We start from the raw sequence: 13307 nt of genomic DNA, 5'->3' as shown, positions 1-13307 counted from the left end.
ATGTTCTCGAGGTTAGGGGTGTTTACTCCGAAAGCCGTGCTTAACATGGGGAGACTAGGGGGTGTTTATACTACGCTGGGTTATAACGTAAAAAAAAAAAAAAAAAAAAATTACCAATTGCAGATTACCGGTTAAAATTAGGGGGGGGGGGTGATTCTTCTCGTTCAGGTCTGCCAATGTTTCGATTATTTTTTAATTTTTTTTTGTAATTTAGTAAGACAGAAATAATAAAAAATAAAAAAAAACAAATATCGTTTATTAAGAATGACATTTACGAAACATCATAATAATGTCGTATCCAATATAAAATGTTGCCGAAGAAATTGTCTTTTACACAACGTCGCCAGACGAATTCCTGAAGATGACTATCAAAATTTGCATCGCTAGTTCCGCTCATAGTAGTAAATTTTGCCTTACAAAGATCCAAAACGTCTTTCACGCTGTGTTTGCAGTCTCCGGGCGCAACAAAGGTGTATCCGTGATTTTGTTGCGGCAGGGCATTGTAGTCCTGCCATCTATCCGTCACAATACGGGTGCCTGCACGCACGTGTTTAGCAATGACGGGTAAAGCAGTCGTTGCATCTCTGTTGTCCACGGGCACCATCATTGTCACATCTGTTTCACGCTCGACCATACCAAGAACCCACTGGTCAGGCTTATATTTTCCACGGCGATTATTTCTCTCCATAAATTTACTTGCGGCAATTTCCACGGTCCGATCAGGACCGCCCATCTCCACGGGATTATCAAGCAAATATCGCGCGCAAAGACCGCGGGCGTAATTGTACCAATTTAGCAAACATCGAGGTGATACGCCGGTCTGTTTGGATACTTCAACTTGAGGCCGTTCCAACGACCACAAATATAATATTTCTACTATTTGAATTAAGTTAAGACGCGAATGTTCGAAGAAAGAACCAATGCGTATACTTTTAGCACGATTACATTTCGAACAACCCCAGCCATACCCATCTCCGACTTGCTTTCCTCTTCTCGCTTGTAAATGCATTAGCCGTGGGCATTTATCGCAAATGCGTTTATTGGCGATGAGGCCATGACGTGCCAACCATCTGACCGTGGTCAGAGTATCACAAGTTTGTAGTGTTAAATCTGTCATGGAAATATTTAGAAAACATAGTTCTAAGGCTGGGACAACATTTTCAGAAATATAATCCATTATTTTCTAAGCACAAACATAAAAACAAGTTAACGTAAGACACCGGTTACCGGTGACAATTTATTTTTGTTCCTGTTTTATTTTTTACCGCTACAAAAACTCTACGAGAGACGAAGAAAACTAGTCGCTATAAAATGCCCACTTCATTTGGTTATGAGCAAGTACAGGCAAAAATAACATTTTAAAAAGAAGAATCAGACTTTTGTACTTCTTAAAAGAGCTAATCAAAATTATTATTGCTACTTCTACAATTTATCGCTGAAAATGGAGACACTATTTTTTTTCGGGCACCTGTCATTAGGATCAGAGGGAGATCAGTATTTTAAACTGTGGCCGAAGTAGGAAATAAAAAAAAAAAAAAAAATTAAATTAGATATTAATTACTTCCAGAAAGAACTATGAAAAAAAAAGTAAATAAAGGGAAAGAGAACATATATCCGTAATTGTTTAATTGGAAATGTTTCGATTTAATGAAAACGGGAAAGCTTTTCATGAAACGTATATATTTTTAGGTACTTGTACAGTTTAGTCAAGACATTAAAAAATGAAAATATCGAAAAAAGTTTAAATTGTATGTATCCGTTATGGGACGAAGTTCTCTGAAAAAAAAAATTTCACTTAATTTCATCAAGTTTTTTTTTTTTTTTTTTTTTTTTTTTTTTAACGGCGAAAAAACAATTTATGATACCGAGCAAAATGTTCGATTTTTAGGAAGAAAAGCTAGTATTAGAGATGAGGAGGGGGTGTCAGCGCTTTAACTGGAGTTATCTCCCTTTGTCATTTCTAAAATTCAAACAAATTTTTTTTAAAATCCAAGATGGCCGCCTTCACCGCGCTCTCATAAAAACGTGTTTTTCCGCTGTAAAAAAAAAACTACTTGATGAAATTAAGTGAAATTTTTTTTCGGAAAATTTCTATAACAAATACATACAATTTAAACTTTTTTTTTTTTTCGATATTTTCATTTTTTAATGTCTTGACTAAACTGTACAAGTACCTATTTTTATTACTAAAAACAGAAAATAAAAAATACATCATCATCAACAAATAATAATAATAATAATAATAATAATAATAATAAAAAATTAAAAAAAAATGAAATAACATATTCATAATTAAACTGAGCGAGCGCCGGCCAGCGCCATTTAAAAACCAAAACATTTATTGTATAAATGTATCAAAATATAATTGTACACTGTGTAAGAAAATATGATTTTAATAAGACAATTTTGTAATTTTTTTGTTATTTATTTTCCACTTCGGTCATAGTTTAAAATACTGTTTATCCCTCTGATTTTAACGACAGGTGTCCGAAAAACTGGCGTCTCTATTTTTGGCGATTAACTGTTTCTTTCTTTCTTTTTTTTTTTTTTTAAATTATTATTAGTTTACGTTTAAATTTGGATTGTGTTTGAAAAATAACAGATTAAAGTTAATCTCTAAAAGGAAAAAAAAAAAATGCATTTCAGATGTGTAAATTAATTAGACTAAAATAAAACCAGGTGCTTGTTAAGATAGTCGACAGATCGATTTTTTTAATTTGTGGTTTTATGATAAAACAACAATACTTACGCGTACTTAATTGTTATGTCGAAAATAGTAATATATCCCAAAATTACGAAAATCCATCGAGTAGAATAACTGCTTTTGTGTTTTTAGTAAAAAAAAACTCCATCGCTATGGTCTAAAACAAAACGTCCGCTATTAAAGTGGCAAAAAAGAGATAAGTATTCCCTTGTATTCGCAATATTCCAGGTGTTCACATATAGGAAAAATGCAATTTCTCTCAATTTTCCGTAAAAATTACTTTTAATTATAAATTATTCTATTCACTGAGTTTTCATAATTTTGTGATATATTACTATTTTTGACATGACACGTAAATACTGTTGTTTTGCTTAAAACCACATGTTAAAAAAAAACGATCTAAAACCATAAAAAGCTATTTTGGTACATTGGGTCTAATAATAAATAATTACGAGGGGCGTGCAATAAGTAATGCCACTGACCCACTTCCTGTTGTCTGATCTAGCTGAAATTTTGCATGTGCAATGATTTATATCTCTATGGGTTATGTGACGAATTACAGCTCTGAACTAATTGTGGTTTCTGTTTTACAGGTGTTTGAACTGAGTCAGGTGTGAAATGGAGCCTGTTGAATGTCGAGCAGTGATCCGGTTTTTGTATTTGAAAGGACGCACACCACAGGAGACTTTTGATGAAATGAAAGAAACTTATGGTGATAATGCCCCATCATATGACCTTGTAAAACGCTGGTATCGTGAATTCAAACATGGCCGGAAGTCTGTGGAAACAGCTCCCAGACCTGCCCCCCCCCCGCTTCTGCCATTGATGAGGCATCTGTCCGTCAAGTTGAGGCTGCCATTTTGCAAGATCGGCGCTACTATTCACCAAATAACCCAAGATGTCAAGATTAGTACACGGTCTGTGGGAACTATCATTCATGACAATTTGCATATGCTTAAGGTGTCTGCCAGATGGATTCCCAGGTTGCTCACACCATTCCAGAAGCGAGAACGCGTTGAGTGCTCAAGGATGAATTTGGAGATGTGTCAAGAAGATGAGTCAAAGTTTTTCAAAAGACTGATTGCACAGGATGAAACCTGGGTCCATCACTATGATCCAGAGACCAAAGCCCAGCCAATGCAGTGGAAGCACTTGGACTCACCACCTCCAAAGAAGGCAAGGGTGCAGCCCTCCGCTGGCAAGGTCATGCTCACAGTCTTCTGGGACCAGGACAGAGTAGTGATGACAGATTTCCTGGCAAAGGGTACCACAATTACAGGAGCCTATTATGCTTCACTTTTGAGGAAATTAAGGGAAGCTATCAAAATCAAGAGGCGGGGCAAGATCAGCAAAGGTATGCTCCTCCTGCAGGACAACGCTCCAGTCCACAACTCGCATGTTGCCAGATCAGAAGCACGGGCATGTGGTTATGAAATCCTCCCCCATCCTCCCTACTCTCCTGACCTTGCACCCTCTGACTTTCACCTCTTCCCAGCCATGAAGTTGTTTTTGAAAGGAAAGCGCTTCCCAGATGATGCAGCCTTGATTTCTGAAGTCACGTCGTGATTGGAGGACCAACCTGGGGTGTTCTACAAAAACGGTCTCCAGAGCTGCATTAAACGATGGGAGAAATGCATAACTCTGCGTGCTTCCTATGTAGAGAAAGACTAATAACTGTGCCAAGTTTTGTTGCTCTACTGCTATGGGAAGTGGGTCAGGGGCATTACTTATTGCATGCCCCTCGTAATAATAAATTTAATCTTCTTGTGGTTTTATTTAAGCCTAATAATTTATGCACCTGAAATGTACATTTACCAAAATGCCTATTTACGTGTTAAAAACAATTACAGTGACAAATATTGAAAAAAAAACCCAAGAAAAAATGATTCAAATTTCAAGTTTGAACCAGTCAACATTAAAAATCACTGGAAAAATAATTATCAGTTTTCTGAAACTATTTCAGCGATAATTAGTAAATTAAAATGTTTAGATACCTAAAAGAAACGTACATTTTTAAACTCAAACTTACATAATTATCAAAAAAGTTATTTTTCTCTAAAATAGTCTCATGATGTTTAACTTGGCATAAATTATCCAAAAAGCTATTTTTGGAGACTTACACTGATTTTCTTCTTTTTTTTTTTTTAATTTTTTTTTTTGTTGTTTACAAAGGTACAGATCTGCGGTTCGTACAGGATTTCAATGTCCATTTTCAAGGCCTTCCCTAGACAAAATTTAAGTTTTCCAAACAAAATTTGGGGTTTGTTTTACAATCTACAGCGATTCGAAAAAGTGATTAAAACTCAAAAATATAACAAATACATGTTAACAATTTTGTAATAAAAAGGAAATGTTTATTTAATCAGAATACTTTGAATGTACACAGGTAAGAATTCATTTATTTTGTATAAAATAGCTTCATATTTAACTTGGTATAATGCTCTAAAATTATTGATAGTGTTAGTTTACCAATGTTTTTCCTTAGAATTTGAAATAAAACTTTTGTAGAATGTCCAAAAAGTCAATTTTAGCGACTATATTACTAGATTTATTCTTAAATTTCAGTATTCATTATTATGAAAGAATTCTTTAGTAATGATTAAATCGAATTTCAATTTGAAAGAAAATGTTTATTTACTAATAAATGTGATAAACTTTTTTCTTTTCGTCATTCTATCCACCTGAAATTAATCGTTAGTAGAAATGATTCCATTTTTTCTGCTTATTTTTTTTCTTAGTGACCTTGGACCTCATTTTTTTTTTTAAGCAAATGTCTTATGCTGATGTTTCCACATTAATGCATACAAGTGAAATTGTTAGCATTAAAGTTACATGAAATAATTTTGCGATTTTATATATATGTGTGTTGGGACGATTAATCGGAATTGAGAATCGGAAAAATCTGAGCTTTTTGGGGTATCGGAATTGGGAAAATTTGAACCTATTTTCAGATTCCTTTAATTATCTATTTTATTTTATTTTGTTTTTATAAAACGTCTTCCATTGCTTGTAGCAATAATGAAATAAATATTTGATTTAAACTTCCAATAAGACTAACATTTCTAGATAACACCCTCAAAAGTGTGTTTTTCATGTTTGAGAAAATACATACACATTTAAGATGTGTTTTTACTGTAATCGGGACAAAATAACAACTTTTATAGTTAAATATTTAGAGATTCATAAAGAATCGAAATTGGTAATTGTATCGGAATCAAGAATTTCGTACGCAATCAGTAATTGTATTGGAATTGGGAAAAATATTGGAATCGTCCCATCACTAATATATATATATATATATATATATATATATATATATATATATATATATATATATATATATATATATATACCGTACTGTGGGGTAATTGCGCCAACTAAAAAAGTGCTCTTCATATGCATGAATTGCTAAAAGAGAGCTTTTAGCCAGTTGGCACAATTACCCCGGACTGAGCGCAATTACCCCAAAGTACAGTATATGTTGTGAAAATATTGAATAAGCAATGCTTAATTCAATGATAATATCGTTAGTTTGAAATTGATTTCAGTCGCATGGATGTTAGTGAATTTTTTTGTAATAATTCCTGAAATATTAAAATTTGTTAGCTTTATTTTCATAAAAAAAGTAAAATAAATTCATGCGTTTTTTTTGTTTGTTTTTTTTTTTATTTTTTGTTTTTTTTGTTTAGTACTTGAAACTATAACTTTAGGAAAGGCGTTTTTGGTTTACACAAAATAGTACATTTTCACTAAACTTAAAAAAAAAAAAAATTTCTTTATATTCTCTGATTGTTCATTAATAAATATTTAAAATTTCATTAAAATTATTTGATTTCCTCAATTTTTGTGAATTTTTAGTGAAGGAAGGAGTCAAAATGTTTATACATTTTGGGGATCGGTCATTCATTTTGCACGCACCTACTTATTGACATATTCAAAAAATAATTGCATGTTTGCGTTAACCAACATGGCCACCAGTGAAAACAATAGGGATTACATTGAATAATAAAGAGCTAAATATCAGTAAAATTACTTGCCTGGCCCAGTTTTTAATGTGATATTCGTTTTCATCAGACCCGAAAACCTTTATAAGTCATCATTTTAAAGGTGAGTGTTCAGTTGGAAAGAAACTTGTAACGTGATCAACCTGAGGGAGCGATTTGCCCTCATTGGGGAGCCGGATAACTACTATGCTAAGATAGCTTTAATAGATCCCGGGCAATGGCGGATATCTCAAAGACTTAAAGTAGAAGATATAGAGATATATTTTATTTTATTGTCAAAATAGATATAATTTGCTTTATTGTTTGGAAATCAGATATATATTGTTACTCGAAGTTGACGACAGGAAATGTTAGAACAATAGCGTTGACATCGTCTGGCCAGACGAGTCAGTGCCAGGGGTTCTGAATGACGAGGTTTGACCCCTGTGGTCATGGGAATTAAATGTTGATTTTGATCCCAGATTGCAAGCTAGTGACATGTCTGAATTGCACACCCGCAATCTAGTGTTTTCCACAAATTTGTGGCATAATTTGATTGGCTTAGGAATTTTCCACCCCGAACAGACACACCAATATATAATGCTAGTGTCGCGCGAAATTAGTCAGTTTTCCAGCCAAAGAGTGTGCGCGAAACTCGAATTAACAATACCGCTCCCTGAAGACGTGACCGATACACCCCTCCTCCGACCCGTCTGAGTGCTATCTCTGAAGAGAAGAGAGATTTGAGACTTTTAAAAACTTGCTAAGAACTGAACCATATATTTGTAAAAAAGTCTGTAATATATTTTGTGAAGTTAGAATAGAATTCAAGCGTCTGTTGTATTCTTGCCTGTGTGAGTTTTGTTATTCGTTTTCAGCATACCAGAGTCACTGTGACGGCCTCTCGAAGTACCAAACGATACGAGCCGATGTTTTTCAAGAAGATCAGGGATCCTTACATAATTTCACAAGAGAGGGTGTTACAACTAATAATCGACCCCTTTTTTATAATTAAATTGTTAGGTGAAAGTACAGAATAGTTACAAAACACCACCCTCCATGCTAAAAATGGGTTTCTAAATAATAACGTTATAAATTCAGCATAGTTTTTGTTTTTCTGTAAAAAAATTAAAACAAAAACTTATAGTGAAAATTTAATTTTACTTGTTTGGGTACTCATGCGTTCTTTCTTTTTCTGTGATATGACAATTAAGTAGATACAATTGGTTTTATTTGAAATTCAAATAAAATCCCATTCCTTCAAAAAAAAAAAAAAAAAAAAAAAATGCAGCCCACATAACATCGTGGTACTTGTACAGTTTAGTCAACACATAAAAAAATGAAAATATTGAAAAAAAAAAGGTTATATTGTACGTATCTGTTTTGGCCTGAAGATCTCTAAAAAAAATTAATTTAATTTGATTGAGTATTTTTTTACGCAGAAACACACGTTCTTATGAGAGTGTGTTTGAAGTCAGCCATTGTGAAATTTGCTGAACACGCCACGGAGAGATAACTCCATGTAAAGCGCCGATACTCCCTCCCCATCTTTAATTCTAGCTTTTCTTCCTAAAAATTGAACCTTTTTCTCGGTATCATAACAAATTGTTTTTTTGCTGTAAAAAAACTACTTGATGAAATTAAGTGAAATTTTTTTCTGAAAACTTCATTCCATAACGGATACGTGCAATATAACCTTTTTTTCGATATTTTCATTTTTTAATGTCTTGACTAAACTGTACAAGTACCAATATTGTAATAAATAATGTGCTAACTTACCAGAGTGTATCTACTGAAGCCGAGGGGGCTCTTCAGACGAATAATAGCGTTGTGGATATTTATACTAATAGAAGGTTACTTTGTTATAGAAATCTTCCTCACTATTATCACACTCAATGTTTATAAAATGCAATAGGAGTCCAGGCCTATTATCACAATTGGGAAGAAATGATCTCTCCACCTTGATTCCTCCCAACCAGAGAAAGTTAATTGATACAATGGAACTGCGGAACCAATGGTTGTCAAGGTTTAGGGAACTTTGATACAAAGAGTACCTTCTTGATCTGAGAGGTAGGTCACTAGGAAGATCTCAGATACCATTCCAGAACCGCATTTAAAGGAATGATGTAGTTTTGGTTAAGAGCCCTCTAAAATCATGACCCTTTTGGATGTTGGGTACTATACTTGAGGTCTTACCAAGTCATGGTGGAGTGGTAAGAATGGCTAGTGTCAAACAGGGTGATGACTTCATAAAGGTTCATTCGCTAAAGAATTTATATCTAATGGAAATTTCTTAATCTGATGATGATCCTGATGAGAGTAAACCAAATCATGCTGGTGCGACCTTGCCTGTTGCTTCAGGCAGCAGCCAAGATCTGGCACCCTTGGGCTCATCTCAAGGAGACGGCACAATTTGGTTCTGCCGTACTTGTAATAGACCTCCAAGGAGCCAAGATATATGCTGCCATTCCTGTAATGAGTGGTGCCATTTTGAGTACGTTGACATTTGACTTGGCTCCACCTGCAAGGCAGAAATGGTATTGCAGTCATTGTACACCATGAAGAAGACGGAGTAGACCTAGTCTACTACCTGCTCAGTAAGAATAGTCTTGGATATGACAAACTACAACCAGGAGTGGAGCCTTCACTAAGGGACAGAATGAGGGTACCTTGAACCAGTTGCCTCCGGGTAGCCCCTGATAGAGGCGATGAGGCCATGGCGTGCCAACCATCTGACTGTGGTAAGTGTATAGCAAGTTTGTAGTGTTAAATCTGCCATGGAAATATTTAGAATACACAGTTCTAAGGCTGGGACTACATTTTAAGAAATATTATCCATTATTTTCTAAGCACAAAGACACCGGTTACCGGTGACAATCTAAACTTGTCCCTATTTTATTTTTTACCATTACAAAAACTTGTTTTGGTTACTAGCAGTTCCGCCTGGCTTTACTCGGGCCCTATGTACTGTTCATAACTTTATGTGCATATGTATTAAAGAGTGTGAATATGTACGATAATGCCTTTCTATATAATAGGCTTCCTTAACTACCATAGCCATATTAGTTTCTGGATGCTCAACCTGTATCATATGGATTTCCCATCTACCAGATGAAATCAGGAAATATATTACCTACTCCGACATACAAGTAAATGGAATCACCAGCATCATCACTGCTCTAGAAAAAATAATGTGTGATATAACCACGTCTTAGTTGATTTGAATCCTTATCCAATGCTGAGGATTGATCATCTATTCAACAAAATCAGAAAATGAAACAATATCAAGGTGACCATTTGATTAGTGTTATTCATTATGAGCAACGGGAATCTAAGAAACCCGTTAATTTTCACCATAGCATTAGTCACTGATATGCCGCTGAAATTGCTCATGTATCCACTGCTCAGTTGTTCTATCTCATATTCTTTTCTTCCATGGGATTTTAATGTTATTTTATGAACTAATCTAATTATTGACGAAATATGAGCATCTTTCTCTAAATTTATATACTCATCACTATTTCTTAGGGTCCCTAAATTAAAATACATTCTCGCTTTGTTTTGCATAAGCCAATCACAGCCCAGTATTATATTCTGTTGAGATTCTCCAAAACAATGGCTGGGCAAGGTCAGATGATGGCACTTCAGAATTCGATCACTTTTGCTATAGTCCGAAACAGCAACTGCCATTTCATCCAGTCTTCTTTTTTATTTTTATTATTAGTTTGCACCAATTTTCAACAATTGAGTTTGATTTATGAAAATATAATTCTACTTTATTGTTGTTTGTTTTTGGTGACAGCAAAGGGAAAGAAAATGGGTTGTTTTGGTTCTTGTATGTTTACCAAAACAAACAATTCTCATTCTGTTCATGTTGTTTGCTGTGACTCTTTATTTTTCAGACAATTGATTCAATCACCCAAATTCAATAACCAGGATGATTTATTCTCATTTTTTGTTTGGGTACGCTTGACCCTTGCTATTCAACACTAGACTTGTTATCATAACTGTTCTACATCTACTAACCCAAAAACTGTAATCGATTTTTTCAACATACCCACTCACAGATGTATATATGCAGTATCTGCTGCTACCATGAGGCTAACATTGGTGTTCTTGGTCTCTAAATACAAACATTGATTCACCAATTATGTTGTACACATAATCACAATTGCTCTCTTCAATGCACACAAGGAAACAAATGTGTGTATATGGAATGAATATTATATTATATATATTTTAAAATTGCATCATTTTTAATTTCAATTTTTGTTTCTAATAGATAAGATGTTTTTGAATAGTGCCAACTGGCATTTTTTTTAAGATTCCCCTAAAGTTAATATCAAAATAAAACAATATAAATAAACCTCTCTTTTTCCTAAACATTGCTCACAAATATGGATAAATATAGGTTTATATGGGCGTAGAATACTTCTTTTTTTTTTTTTACATTTCAACATTCATTAAATTTTGGTGGTACTTCTTATGCAAAAAGAAATGTTTAAGGTCATTGAGGTAAGTACCACCAAAATTTAATGAATTAAAAAAAAAAAAATGTAGAAATGTAAAAAAAAAAAAAGTATTCTAAACCCATATAATATGATATTTATCCATGTTTGTGAGCAATGTTTTGGAAAAAGAAATAGGTTTATTTATATAGTTTTATTTTGATATTAACTTTAGGGGATTCTTAAAAAAAAAATGCCAGTTGGTACTATTCAAAAACATCTTATCTATTAAAAAACAAAAATTGAAACTAAAAATGATGCAATTTTAAAATGAATGGTACATTCGAAAATTGCATCACTTTTGGTTTCAATTTTAAAAATTCATACATACAGTGTTTCAAAAGATGTGAACATTTGTTTATTAAAACAAATTGCTGAAACTTGACGCTTACCAAACATCAACAAAACTAACCTATGTTTGTCCAGTCTTTTTCTCAAGTTCATTTTTATCATTCCCCCCAACATTTTCTTTAGCTTTTCCCAGTGAATTGAACTTGTTAGCTTGACTCTTCTACATTTACTGACCCGACAACTCTCACCCACTTTTTCAACATGGTCATATCATCAAAATTTCCTATTCTGCACACTTCTGTCTACTGTGCAGATTTAACATTTCGCTAAACAAACTATCACTAAATACAATTTTTTAAAAATAGCAAGAGACTTGGAGGCTCTGCTAAAATAACAAACTACATTCAATAAAATCTTTTCTAGGAAAAATAATGTAGAAAACAGGTGACTGTGTTCCAGTTGTGTATCGGTCATAGGAGACTGGTCCATTTTTTTTCTATTTTTAAAGAACAGTGTGAATAAGACATTTTAATCACTTGATGAAACAAAACAAATGAGTAAAAACGAATATCAAAGAGCAGGAAATAAGTACAAAAGCTAAAAAGCAACTTTATATGCTGCTTTTTTTGTGTGTGTATTCACGTGCAAGAAGTATAAAACAATGGATACGGATGAAAACTGATTCGGATGCAGAAGCTATTGAGGTTGTTCAGAAGTTTTTTAACCTTGATGAACCACAGGGAAGAACAAGAATTAAGAGTGGATGAAGTTCAGTAATCCGAAGAATACAAACTTTCAAATTTATTTTCTAACTGTGATTTACTCAGATTGAACTCGCAGCCTTCTGCTTCATAAAGCATAAATTCTTCTCCTTCCACCATTTCTCCTATCATTTGCTCTGTGCAAGCAAGATTGTTTTATCATATAGATATACTTGCAAAAGGACTCAACATTTACCTGGATTGACTGAGAGTTTTTGACCAAAGAGTTTCAACGTTGGACACTCGGGAATGATTGTTGTTAAAGGATTGTTTCTTAAAGCCATCCAACACATGCTAGTATGCAAAATGGATGATAAACTGAATATGATGATAATGATTATGATGATGATTATGGCAGTGAATGATATTTTATAAGTAGTTTACTTTCATTTAATTAAAGGATCTCCAAAGTTTTCGAATGAAGGGTTGGGGGCATATTGCTGACTTTTTAGAGCTATGTGAGCCAAAATACAAAAAAAAAAAACTGACCTGGACCTGCTGTATACTGTTTTGCTCATAATTTTTGCGTTTTAGTGAAACTGGTTCTCCAAAACCTCATTCTTTAATCATTTTCTGAACAAAAAAACAAAAAAAAAAACCCACCTCACTATTTTCATACATTTCCATTTTAAAAAAAGTTTTCCTGGTGTTTAAGAACTCTGCTTGCCATATTAAAAACTTTGGCAGGCTAGATCTGATCTGTGGGTTGTAGTTTGGAGACCCCGAGCTTAATCAATCTAATACCAATGAGACCTGTGTATGACTTATTTTTTTATTTTGTGAACCACAATAGAAAAAGATTTTCCTTTCTCTCCTCATATGCCTAACATCAGGTGGAACTTCCATGGAACACATTACTACATGACTGCTTCCCTGATGGTTACAATTTAGTTGTTTTCAAATTTTATGTCAATAAATTCTTGCCATAAATCGCTCCATAAGTTATTAGATGTATTTCACACCATCGGTCAAAGTTAGTACTCCTATAGCATTCTTCCATCCTTCGGCTGGGAATCATTCTATCTTATTAACATAAACATACTTGGGTAGCACTTGGTCT

General features: G+C 33.7%; 1 protein-coding gene across 1 annotated transcript; it reads right to left on the bottom strand.

Annotated features, from left to right (window-relative positions):
* Window positions 1–271: 271 nt before the first annotated feature.
* On the bottom strand, window positions 272–1177 carry LOC145243763 (male abnormal protein mab-31-like). The gene has a single exon (XM_080106806.1). It carries the CDS (start codon window positions 1175–1177, stop codon window positions 272–274), a length of 906 nt encoding a protein of 301 aa, XP_079962932.1.
* Between the last annotated feature and the right edge of the window lie 12130 nt (window positions 1178–13307).

Source organism: Euprymna scolopes, chromosome 22 (assembly GCF_053919585.1).
Source record: "Euprymna scolopes isolate OS-2025 chromosome 22, ASM5391958v1, whole genome shotgun sequence".
NCBI classification, from domain to species: domain Eukaryota; kingdom Metazoa; phylum Mollusca; class Cephalopoda; order Sepiida; family Sepiolidae; genus Euprymna; species Euprymna scolopes.
The sequence above is the reverse complement of the archived record's forward strand: the minus strand, read 5'-3'. Positions and strand labels throughout refer to the sequence as shown.

What these genes read in the sequence shown, in the direction of transcription:
- LOC145243763 (XM_080106806.1), bottom strand. Translation starts at nt 1,177, where the DNA reads ATGGATTATATTTCTGAAAATGTTGTCCCAGCCTTAGAACTATGTTTT.